Consider the following 13,401-nt stretch of genomic DNA (forward strand, 5'->3'; position numbering starts at 1 on the left):
GAAAGAAAGAAAGAAAGAAAGAAAGAAAGAAAGAAAGAAAGAAAGAAAGAAAGAGAAAGAAAGAAAGAAAGAGAAACAAAGAAAGAAAAAAGAAAAGAAAAGGAAACTACAGGCCAACATCCCCAATGAACATAGATGCAAAAATCCTCAACAAAATACCAGCTAACCGAATCCAACAGCACATCAAAAAGATAACATCATTATCAAGTGGGTTTCATCCTAGGGATGCAGGGATGGTTTAACATACACAAGTCAATAAATGTGACGTACCACATAAACAATTAAAAACAAAAAATCACATAATCATCTCAATAGACACAGAAAAGGCATTTGACAAAATTCAGTGTTCCTTTATAATTAAAACACTCAGCAAAATTGGCATAGAAAGGAGATGCCTTAACGTAATAAAAGCCATGTATGACAAACCCACAGCCAACTTTATTCTGAATGGGGAAAGGTTGAAAGTATTTCTCCTGAGAACTGGAACAAGACAAGGATGCCCAGTCTCACTACTTCTGTTCAACACAGTACTGGAAGTCCTAGCCAGAGTGATCAGACAAGACAAGGAAATAAAGGGCATCAAATCAGTAAAGAGGAAGTCGAACTGTTGCTGTTTGCTGATGATATGCTCGTATACCAAGAAAACCCTGAATATTCATCCAAAAAGCTCCTAGAATTGGCAAATGAATTCAGTAAAGTTTCAGGATACAAAATTAATGTACACAAATCGGTAGCATTGCCATACACTAACAGCGACCAAGCTGAAAATCAAATCAATAACTCAACCCCTTTTACTATGTCTGCAAAAAATAAAATAAAATAAAATACTTAGGAATATACCTAAGGAAGTGAAGGACATCTACAAGAAAAACTACAAAACACTGCTGAAAGAAATCATAGATGACACAAACAAATGGAAACACATCTCATGCTCATGGATGGCTAGAGTCAATACTGTGAAAATCATCATATTGCCAAAAGCAATCTACAGATTCAATGCAATTCCTATCAAAATATCACCATCATTCTTTGCAGAGCTAGGGAAAACAATCCTAAAATTCATATGAAACCAAAAAAGAACACACATAGCCAAATCAAGACTAAGCAAAAACAAAAACAAAAAACCCCAAAACCCACAAATCTGGATGTATCACATTACCCAACTTCAAACTAAACTATAAGGCTATAGTTACTGAAACAGCACGGTACTGGTATAAAAATAGGCACATAGACCAATGAAACAGAATACAGAACCCGGAAATAAAGCCAAATACTTACAGCCAAATGACCTTTGACAAAGCAAACAAAAACATAAAGTGGGGAAAGGACACCCTATTCAACAAATGGTGCTGAGGTGATTGGCAAGCCACATGTATAAGAATGAAACTGGATTCTCGTCTCTCACCTTATACAAAAATGAACTCAAGATTAGATCAAAGATTTAAATCTTTTAAGACCTGAAGCCATAAAAGTCCTAGAAGATATTATCAGAAACACCCTTCTAGACATTGGCTTAGGCAAAGACTTCATGACCACAAACCCAAAAACAAATTCAACAAAAACAAAGACAAATAGATGGGTCTTAATTAAACTAAAAAGCTTCTGCACAGCAAAGGAAATAATCAGTAAACAGACAACCCACAGAGTGGGAGAAAATCAGCAAGAAAAAAACAACAAACAAAATGCAAACCAAAACCACAATGCGATACCATCTTACTCCTGCAAGAATCGCCATAATCAAAAAATCAAAAAATAATAGACGTTGGCATCAATGTGGTAAAAAGACAAAACTTTTACATTGCTCCTGGGAATGTAAACTAGTATAACCACTATGGAAAATGATGTGGAGATTCCTTAAGGAACCAAATATCTACCATTTGACCCAGCAATCCCACTACTGGGTATCTACCCCCAAAAAAAAGAAGTCATACAAAAAAAGACACTTGAACACACGTTTATAGCAACACAATTTGTAACTGCAAAAATACAGAATCAGCCCAAATGCCCATCAATCAACAAGTGGATAAAGAAAATGTGGTATGTATAATATATACACAAATACACACACACACCATGGAATACTACTCAGCCATAAAAAATAACAAAATAATGGCATTCATAGCAACCTGGATGGAGTTGGAGACCATTATTCTAAGTAAAGTAACTCAGGAATGGAAAACCAAACATTGTATGTTGTCACTCATAAATGGGAACTAAGCTATGAGGATGCAAAGGCATAGAATGATACAATTGACTTGGGGAACTTGAAGTAAAGGGTGGGAAAGGGTGAGGGATAAATGACTACACACTGGGTACCGTGTACACTGCTTGGGTGAGGGGCGCACCCAAATCTCAAAAATCATTACCAAAAAACATGTCCATGTAACCCAACACCACCTGTTTCCCAAAAACCTATTGAAATAAAAAAAGGAAAAGAAAAAATAACTCAAAATGGATCAAAGACCTAAATATAAGACCTAAAACTATAAAATTCTTAGAACACTGAACAAAAGAGCTTCATGACATTATATTTGGCAATGATTCCTTGGATGTGACAACAAAGGCAGGGTCACTGAAAGAAAACACTGGCAAATTAGACTTCACAAAAAATTTTTAAATTTGTACATCAGAAGACCATATCAACAGTAAAAGGCCAGCCACAGAATGGGTGAAAATATAGGCAAATCATATATCTGGTAAGAGATTAGTATCCAAAATATATAGAAAATTCCTGAAACTTAACCAAACAAAAAAAAAAATCAACCTGATTCAACAATGTGCAAAAGACTCAAATACAGATACACAAATGGCCAATAAACAGATCAAAAGATAAACATCTCTAATCATTAGCAAAACAAATCAAAACTACAATGAAATGCTATCTTATACTCACAAGAATGGCTACCATCAAAATTCAGAAAATAGTAAGTGTTAAAGAGAATGTGGAGAAACTGTAACCCTTGTATACTGTTGGTTTGAAAGTAAAATGTTATTTCTGCTATGGAAAACGGGATGAAAATTCCTCAAAAAATTAAAAATAGAACTACAATATGATCCAGCAATTCCACTTCTGGATATATACCCCTTGAGAGCAGAGTTTCAAGAAAGTATTTGTACACTCATGTTCATTGCAGCAATATTCACAAGAGTTAAAATGTGAAGCAAATCAAGTGTTCACCAAGGATGAATGAACAAGCAAAACGTGGTATTTACATACAATGGAATATTATTCAGCCTTAAAAAGTAAGGAAATTCTGACACATGCTACAAAATGAATGAAATCTTGAGGACATTTTGCTAAATGAAATATGCCAATCACAAAAGAACAAATAATGTACAATTCCACTTACATGAAGTACTTTAAAGTAGTGAAAATCAGAGATAGAGAATTTTGGTTTCCAGGGCCTGTGGAAAGGTGAGAATGGAGAGCTATTGTTTAAATGGATATACAGCTTCAGTTTTACAAAACAAAGAGTTCTGGAGATAAACAGCGATGATGGTTGCACAACAATATAAATGTAGTTAATACCACTGATCTGTAAACTTAAAAATGATTATGATGGTAAAGTTTATATGTATTTTACCACAATTTTAAAAAGCTTGAGAAAAAAAGGTATCAATGATAATGATGTTGATTTCCTCCGAATTAACCTGTATGTAAAGTAATCCCAGCTAAAACACAGGAAGATTTTAAAAAATTATATAACGTGGCAAAAAAGTATTCTAAAACTTCAGACCAATAAACAAGTGGGTGTAACTGGAAAGTTCTGGAAAGGGGCATTGTGGGAAGGGGTGTACTAATCTGATCCGATCAATTTTAAGTTATAAAAAAGATTTTTAAAAAGTAATGTGGCAAAAATTATTCTAAATGTTATCTGGAAAAATAGGTGAGTATAACTGGAAAACTCTTGCAAGGGGAACTGAGGGAGAGGAAGAGACAAAGTTTACTACATATAAAAATATATTACCTTAAAGAAGGTAATGAAAACAATGATATTTATGCGGAAAAGGCTCTGAGCCTGCTTTTAAAAAATGCATTTGTTAATACTAAAGACAATGTGCTGAGAAACTGTTCTCTACATCAAACTGTCAGAAACCATGTTGTTTGAAACTTTATAAAGTGAGAATGGAACATCCCACTCTTGCACTGATGGTAGATCATTATGAAACAGAAGCAGCCTCAATTTGCAACTCAGAGCTTCAGATAAGGGGTTTCCAGACACAACATTCCACATGTATCTCAATTTTGTAGTCTCCAGGGAATCAGAATCCTGAGTCAGCTTCTCAGCCCAGGCCTGATGTTTATTAACCCTTGACACACCGTCTTGCTGTGCTTTAAGCTTATCAAATATTGTTGCATTTAAACTTTGTCCAAACTCCACCCCTCTCCAAAATCCTATAATAATCCTGGTTCATTCTTTAGTGAAAAGGTGGCATTTCCTCTGCTGTGCAAGTCTCCCTCACTGCAGCAAGCTAATTAACCTTTGTCAGCCTACAGATGTCTCCCTGGTGGTCTTTACCAGATAAATCTTATAAAGGGACTTTATCAGGTTGAAATAAAGAATCTATGAAAAACAAAAGTTTATGTGGACATTTAAAACATAATAGACAGCATTTCAAATCAAGAAAAAGGTGGCTTACTGAAAAATGGTATTGAGTTAATTAATCTTTTGGGAAAAAACAAAACCAGCTGGATCCTTAACTTTCTGGTAACAATTTCAAAAGTTTCTAAGATTTCAGTATTTTAGAAAATGGAATTAAAACAAAACTGGAAGAAAATATATTTTTGCATTTTTATATTACGAACTGAGATCTCGCCCAAACTTGGAGGCTGTGACTATTAAAAAACTATGAGTTTATCCATTTGATAAATTTCTGGCAATGAAGTTGCTGGTTAAAGAGCATATTTCTTTATGAAATATATTTTTTTAATGTGCAGCAAAAAGAACCAAAAAGTATCATAAATAATAAAAAAGATAAAAAATTAACCAAATACAAAAACAGTAAAAGATTCACAGTAAAAAATGGTCAATGATGTTCAAATTTCACTCACAAAGGTAAATCAAATGAAGAGATATTATTTTTAACCTAACATATTGGCAAAACTTTTAAAGTTTATTAACAGCTATTATTGACACAGATATAAGAAAACTGGCAGTCCTATATTCTTTCTCATACTACACACTTTTACTGTCTTTTGGAAGGGCATTTCACAACATCTTTTAAAATTTTTAATTATGGATTGATACATCACTTCATGATCAGAAATTTATTTTACAGATACAATCACAGAAGTCAGCCAAGATGCTCAAGACAGCCATAACCATAATAGGATGTTTGTCTGTTGATGAGGAACCAGTTTAAAAAAAAAAAAGATACAGCCATAGCATAGAATACTCGTAGCTGTTAAAAATGATCTACATGTGCTGATAAGGAAAATCTTTGTGCTTTTGAAAAAGGTTACTTTTTATTGTTAATAAGGTATACTGGGTATTTTTTCTAAACATCAGAAAATGTAAAGAAAACAAAAGGAACAAACCTAAACAAATGAAAGAAAACCATAGACAGAAAAGAGTAAATTTTCTTTACCATCTCTACCACTATCTCTCCCCAAAAGTAACTGCTTTCGTATCGCTGGGTAATGCCTATCTCATCACATATGCATGTTCAGCTTTTACTTTACATCAGAGATCACGCTTATCCGTTAGTCTGCACTTTATCCCTTCACTTACTTTTTCCATAACATAATGTCATTCATTTTAACAACTGTGTAAGATAAAAGGTTTATTTGTTTAAGACAATGTACCGAAATCTTTTCTAGTATGATCTCACTTGGCTTTTTAAATGTTTCTGTATATATTTAAAAATCTGTTAAGATAGATATATATATGATATTTAACAAGAGCTATCTCTGGGAACTAGCACTGGGTGGCACGAGCAAGGAAGGACAATTTTTTTGTTTTATAACCTTTTGATGTTTTAATTTTGCATCAGGTACACACATTACTTTTCTGATAAAAATTAAAGGAGGCTGTTTTTATCTACAGAGTGAAATAATATGATAAAAATGAAAGTCCACTAATTTCTCCACATTTGTTAAACAAAATGATCTCTTGATCCTTTCAGACTTCTCCAAGTTTCAGATTCATGTACACAAATGCCTGCTAAACACTTCCACCTGGACCTGAGGCAGCTCTAATTCAACACCTCCAAAGCGACTCATCATCTTCCTCTGCTCATTTTACCTTAATTACTGGTAATTACCTAAATTATTCACCAATGGGTTCCTATTTCACTCAGAGTCACGGGATTATCTAAACTAGAAAGTACAGAGATATTCTTAACGCTTCCCTTATCTTCACCCCAAATCCAATTACCAAGTCTTGCCAACATTATTTCCTAAATATTATTCTAATCCATTGTCTCCTCTCCATTTCTAGTATTTATCCTATTTCAGACTCTCCTCTCTACCCCAGGCTATTACAATATCTAACATGACTCAGGTGCTATCCCTCTTTAACTGACATCAGAGCTGGGTAATTCTCAACAGAATGAGCTCTCTAAAATGAAAAGCTGACCATGTCACTCCGTGAATCCTTTCACAGAACTCCACTGCCTACAAGACAAAAAAAAACTAAACATTTCTAATTAACACGATATATACAAAGGCTATGATCTACAGCCTGTCCAGGTTTCCAGCCTCATCTTTTCCTATTCTGTGCATTACAATTAATGTCTACTTCTGCAATCCTGAACTATCTACATTTCCTGAAAGATTCCCAATATGGTCAGCTCCTCTATTCCTACTGTCTTCTCTGACTACAACACTTGCTTTCCACCAACCTCTGTAAATCCCATCAAACTAAGGTTTCTTAACCTTGGCGCTACTGACATCAAGAGCTGGATAACTCTCTGTTGTGGAAGCTGTCCTGTTGAATGTAGGATGTTTAGCAGCATCCTGGGCCTTTACTCACTAGATGCCAGTAGCATTCCCCCTAGTTGTGACAAAAATGTCTCTAGACATTGCTAAATGTTTCCTGGGGAAGAAAACAGGCCCAGGTAACAACCTCTCCATTAATTTGTTAAAACTGTTTCTCATATTTACATAAAAGATCTCCCCCGTCTCTACTAAAAATACAAAAAGAAAAATTAGCCGGGCGCGGTGGCGGGCGCCTATAGTTCCAGCTACTGGGGAGGCTGAGGCAGGAGAATGGCGTGAACCCGGGAGGCGGAGCTTGCAGTGGGCTGAGATCGCACCACTGCACTCCAGCCTAGGCGACAGAGGGAGACTCCGTCTCAAAAAAAAAAAAAAAATCTCAGGAAGAATAGAGATAAGACTACTTTTAACACTAATTGCATTTGAGGAAGACAACTGGGTAACTGGAGTAGGATGAAAAAAACTTACTTTTCAAAACATTCACTGTGTGTTTTTAGTCTTGTACCTCTTCTAACTTCTCCAGTGCTATCACCCTGGTCTGTGCAACCTCTCTTTTAACTACTGCAACAACATTCTAACCAACTTTCCCCTTCCTTTAGCCTTTCCTTCTTAGGCCCATTTTTACCTGTAGCCACAGTGATCCTTTTAAAACTGAAATCGGATCACGTCACTCATTTGCTCAAAACCCTCCCATCTTCCTAATCTCAGACAGTCAAAACCTTACAACGATCTTCCCACAACCTGCATCCTACTCCACCCCTTTCTTTCTGATCTCTTCTCCCTAGTATTTGGTGTTTCTGTAGGTCAAAAAATGAACAAACAGCGGCCATTTCATAGACTGAACCTAATACTAACCGCTTGCCATTCCTCAGACGTGCCAGGGTCTTTGCATTTACTGTTCTCTGCTGAGAACACGCACCCAGATGCTCATATGGCTCACTCTCCAACTCCTTCAGGTCTTCACTTTTCAGGAATATTCACCGGCCCACCCTAGGCTTATCCACAGCACCTATTAATATCTAATATTATTTTACTTATCCATGTTGTTTACTGTGTCTTTTCCATCTTGATCAGTGGTTCTGAAACCTGAGTCTGCATCACAATTATTTGGAAGGCTAGTTAAATAAAGAGTTCTGGGATGGAGCCTGAAAATTTCAGTTTCTAACAACTTCCCAGGTGATGCTGATGCTGCAGATCCAGGGATCACATTTTTAGAACCTGGGTTTCAGAATGTAAGCTCCATGAGGAGAGAGATTTTTGTCTATCCACTGTTTTATCTCTAGGACCTGGCACATAGTAAGCACTTGCTGTGGTCTGAATGCTTGCCTCCTCCAAAACTCATGTTGAACCTTAATCACCAGTGTTGCAGTATCGAAAGCTGGAGTCTTTAAATAGTGACTGGGTCCTAAGGGTTCGGCCCTCATGAATGGGTTATCATAGGAAAGGAACTGGTAGCTTTATAAGAAAAGAGAGTTCTGGGCTAGCATGCTCGGACCCCTCACCATGTGGTGCCCTGTGCTACCTCAGAGCTGTGCAGAGTCCATACCAGCAAGGCCCTCACCAGATGTGGCTCCCTGAACTAGGACTTTTCAGCCTTCATAACTGTAAAGAATAAACTTATTTTCTTTATAGATTACCCAGTTTCAGATATTCTGCTAGAGGCAACAGAAAACAGATTAAGACATCACTGATATATGTAAATAAATGTAAGTGTCCCATCCTGTTTCCACTGTAGCCTCTGACTCAGCCTATGATGCTAAACATTTACTGAACGCTGTAAAAGATAAACCGTGTAACTGTTACAGGTTAAACTGTGTTCCCCCAAAAGATAGGTTGAAGTCCTAATTCCAGTACCTCTGCATGTGACTTTATTTCTTTTTTTTTTTTTTTTTTTTTTGATACGGAGTCTCGCTCTGTTGCCCAGGCTGGAGTACAGTGGTGCGATCTCGGCTCTGCATGTGACCTTATTTCAAAATAGAGTCTTTGCAGATGTAATAAGTTAAGATGAGGTGATTAGGGTGGATCTTAATCCAATACAACTAGTATCCTTCTAAGAAGTGGAGCACACCATATGAAGACAGAGCCACACAGGGATTATGTCGTGATAAGAATCAGAGACTGGAGTGATATAGCTGCAAGCCAAAAAATGCCAAGGATTGGCAGTAACACAAGATAAGAGGCATGGAACAGACTGTCCCCCTGAACCTTGAGAGAGCATACCCTTACCTATATCTTGACTTCAGACATCTTGCCTCCAACAAATGAGACAATAAATCCGTTGTTTTAAATCACCCAGTTTGTTGTATTTTGTTACCAAGGCCCTAGAAATCTAATACAATGACCAAGAATGCAAATAACTATGCCAAGCTGTATTTAATTTCAAGTTCTGCCTATTATCCAACATCTACCCATTTAAATGTGCTTTAATATACAGGTTTCCCATTCCAGAATCTCACTAGTATTGCCTCTCGTTGCGCCCAACATGCCCCTTCAGTGTGCAAGGCAGCACATACTACAGGTGCTTATTTAGACTTTCCTTTCAGTTTCACCCACCTTCTTATGTGCTTCCCTAGATCACAAACACCAGTTTCTTTATATATATATATTTTTTATTTCCAAGGGACACTTCCTATTCTCACACATTACAGATGTTGGCATATATTTTCCCCTTGGACATTTGAATTAGCTGCAAAATAATTTAAGTACACATTGGAGTTCCTCTCTAACCAGATTTCAAGATAAAAGGCTAACTTCTCATTTTATGAACAAGTCTCCTTCCCAACTCCACCCCCTTTCTTCTTTTAAAAGAATGACTTAATCCCACTGAATCTGGAGTAAAAAGGTTGTCATACCTTTCTTTCAGCTTTGCTATAGTTTGTACATCAGCCTCTTTAATCAAATCTTAAGAAATCTTCTAAAAGAAAAGATGGTTGTATTGGGAAGCTTAAACTTTTAAGCCTATCTGAATTTAATTTCAGCATCAAGCTTTCCATTTTCTACTTAAGGTTTATTTATAGCTGCACTGTCATAAAAATTCCAATCAATAATTTTACCACACAAAGACTCTACTTTAAATTACCATGGCTTATAAAGTTAAACTGCATAATGCAATTTTAATTTTAGCACAAATCAATATACAAATAGTAGCATATGCCTAGTGACATACTTTTTCATATTTCTATTAGGTAAACACGAAATCATTATATGTACCCTGAAATAAATTTGTGATACAATTTTAAGAATAACTGAATATTGAATTTACTCAATGTAGTCTCGTCTTAAAAAGCATAAGTATGGAAAACTTTAAATAGAAAACACAAAATATTTCTAAAATGCTTCATCCTAAGTAGGAAGATACAAAAAAATACAAATTCCAGGCAAATTTAAGAGAGGCATTTAATGGTTCTCCACTAATACTGAAAAATTATTCTCTTTATGAAGAATTTTAAATGAGTCATACTTTCCTGACTAAATCATTGCTTTACTCAACATTAGGTGAAGAGTTAACTGTTTGCTAACTTGAAACCTTCTATTCACTTAAACTGTACATCTACATATAAAGGCTGGTAGAAAGCATAGTTTACTATATACAATACTTAGAACATACAGTATCATGTGCATCAAGCTCATCTGACATTTACCTAAGAGGGTGAAAAGCTGTCATCTAAATACCTTCTAAAAACTCAGATTCCCACTTCCCAAACTTACACCACAATCAAGCAACTTGAAATTATGCACACTTTTTCCTGGCAAAGCTATGTTCTATGCCCAACTTTTAGTAAGTTAACATATTTCTGTCCCTTACACATTGGCCTAATTATTCACTGATTCATTATGGTTCTAAATTTATAACTTTTAAATTCATAATGAAATCAATCCATAGTTAGCACAACAGTTTTCGATCTTAAAAAGCGTGAAACGGAAATAGAGTAATATGTACAATGGATATAGAGAACTAGGTTAGAAATCTTGAGAATTTTTCCAGAATGTGTGGGTTTTGTGTTGCTGGTATTGTCGTTTGCTTTAAATGCGGGGCGGTGGGGGTAAGGAGACGGTAAGGGCTAGGAAAGAATAAATCCACAGCGCTAAATTATGGTCATGTTTTAAGAGTGCACAACTTGACCCAAATTCAAAGCAATATGGACAACTTGTCAACACCTACTAATCCCATCACAATTTGCTGGGGGAAAATGGGGTGGAGATGGAAAAAAAAAAAATCTTTTTAATGCCTTTCTTCCTCCCCCACGCAGCTAATGCCCCAACACACACGTATCTGGTTCACTCTGCGGCAGGGAAACTTAAAGAAATAAATCAGCCACAGACAAACCTGATGGATCCAAGCTAGCCCCAAGCAAGCTCCAGGTACTTCTGGAAGGAGCCTGCTCGCTGGGCGCTCAGGCGGAGCGGCAGCCGAGTAGCTCCCAGCAAAGGTGCCCCACACCTGGGCGCCGAATCCGGCGGGACCCACAAGTCAGCGGCGAGGCGGGGAGCGCCCGGGAGGAGGGACCTGGAGGGCCCAGCGGGGCAGGACCGCTAAGTGGTCCGGCCCGGGCGCAGTCCGCTCCCCGCTGCGCCGCCAGGCAGCGCGCCGGCAGAAGAGGGGCGCGAACGGGCACAAGGGAAGGACCCACGACGAAGAGGAGGCTACAAGTCCACAAAATTGCGGCCGGGTACGCACCCGGACGCTGTGGCAGATCGCTAAGGCTCCGGGAGCAGGAAGTCCTCGCGCCTTCCTCAGGAGCCCGGACGACCCCAGCCCGGCTCTGACCCGGAGACACCTGTTCCGCCGCGCCCGAGGTTTGGTTCCATCCTCCACGCTTCCCTACCAACCCTGAGAGGGGGGAGGGCGGGGGGAGGGCGAGGGGAGCCGAGACCTTAGACCCGCAGCCTGAGGGCGCCTCCGCCGGCCGTACCTGACATCAGCTGCGGCTCCCTCTCGCCCCTCCTAGGGGGCGGAGAGGGGGACGACTTGGGACCGGCGACCTTTGCTTCTCTGGGCAGCCGCAGAAGTGGCTCGTGGCCGCTAGCCGAGGCCGCCCGCTGCCGCCCAGATTATTCCCTGGCAGCGGCGGCGGCAGCAGCAGCAGCGGCGGCCAAGGCGGGCCCTACGCGCGCTCCCGCCCGCTCGCTCCGCCCCTCCCCGCAGCGCGTCCAAGCCGTGGCCCGCCTACAGCGCAGCCGCCACCCGGAGTCTCCTGGCGCTGACGTCTCCGCCGCCGCACCAGCCCCAGGGAAGGGCGGAGCGGGAGGGGCGGTGGGCGGGGATACGGCGACGTAAGGAACCGGGGATTGGCCGCCGGGCGCACGCTCCGCCCTAATGCGAAGGGGTCTGGGAAGTCGGTCTTCCAGGAGCAACAGATTTCGTTATAGCCCCCTTGCGGCTTGTGTCTGCTACGCTCCACCTTTATGATCCTGCTGTAAGGTTATGCACTAGCTTCCGGACCTTGAGCGGGACGAAAGCAGGGCAACTACAGGGAAGGAGAAAGGGGATGCCTGAGGGATCTTTGTCTGAGGTACAGGCTCTAACCGTGCAGGACTCTTGTGGCCTGTAGCCTGCTCCTAACCCGTTGATTTGTTTTTCTGTTCTCTCCCCGTACCCTCCTTACTCAGTATCTCTCTGGACTTAATAAAAGGAAGTAATAAGATGAAGTATGCATACAGGTGCTGGGTCATCAAGTGTGAACCAGGAAGAGCTGAAAACCGAGATAATGATACTAGAAAGCTTTCTGTAGGCACATTTCGTCTTTGGTTCTGTCAGCACTTCGGTTCTGTGGGGCAATGGCCAGAAGAGCTTCTTCGGGGCTTAACAAAACCTATCTCCCCTTTCGCTGGGCTCCGAATAAGAAAGTTGTCTTTGGAGTAGGGGGAGGAGACTGCCACCTGTTGAGGCAACCCCATAATAGTCATGAGGTGAGGGTAAGGTATCGGCTTTACTGGCGTTAACCATTATCTGCAAGACCAAGTTCCAGAATAGAAAAGCTATCCTGCTTCCTTTAAATGCCCTATCCAAGCGGTTCTTTAGTACTCTACAGCATGGTTGTTAGAGTATGGGCTCTGAAATCAGACTGCCTGGGCTGGCATCTTGGTCCCTCTACCTATTGGCAAGTTACTTAGAATGCCTGAGACAAATAATAAACAATATACATTATTGTTGTTATTTTTTCTTTAATTTGCTTAGGTTCAGCTGTAGTGTAGTTTCTCAAGACATAACATCAATATATCCAAAAGAATTGTGAAACATAAAGCACATGTAGTGATTCTAATACAGATGTCTTATTTTACAGATGAGAAAACTAAGGCCAGGAAGATAAACTGATAGGTCCATGCTAGAAGAGAAGTGCAGCTATCTTGCTGTCCAGGTTATTGCTCTTTCCCTGGCTCATGGGTCCTGACTTCTCTCCCTTACAACCTTACCTCCATCCTCTACTCCTCCGCAACTTGTATACAGTTGTTGCTCAGCCTCC

General features: G+C 39.4%; 1 protein-coding gene across 5 annotated transcripts in view; it reads right to left on the reverse strand.

The window, feature by feature from the left end:
- Positions 1-12,134, reverse strand: part of C1GALT1 (core 1 synthase, glycoprotein-N-acetylgalactosamine 3-beta-galactosyltransferase 1) — an 85,772-nt gene extending 73,638 nt beyond the window's left edge. For 2 of the 5 annotated variants that reach the window (XM_023224852.1, XM_023224851.1), the window contains exon 1: positions 11,851-12,131. In XM_023224852.1, the coding sequence (XP_023080620.1) occupies positions 11,851-11,857 (7 nt within the window). In that variant the 5' untranslated portion in view covers positions 11,858-12,131. Of the gene's footprint in view, positions 1-11,615; positions 11,812-11,850 lie in introns of those variants that run through there. The other 3 variants (XM_023224849.2, XM_023224853.1, XM_023224850.1) reach the window with 3 other exon arrangements.
- Positions 12,135-13,401: the final 1,267 nt, after the last annotated feature.

Source organism: Piliocolobus tephrosceles, chromosome 8, assembly GCF_002776525.5.
Source record: "Piliocolobus tephrosceles isolate RC106 chromosome 8, ASM277652v3, whole genome shotgun sequence".
NCBI lineage: Eukaryota > Metazoa > Chordata > Mammalia > Primates > Cercopithecidae > Piliocolobus > Piliocolobus tephrosceles.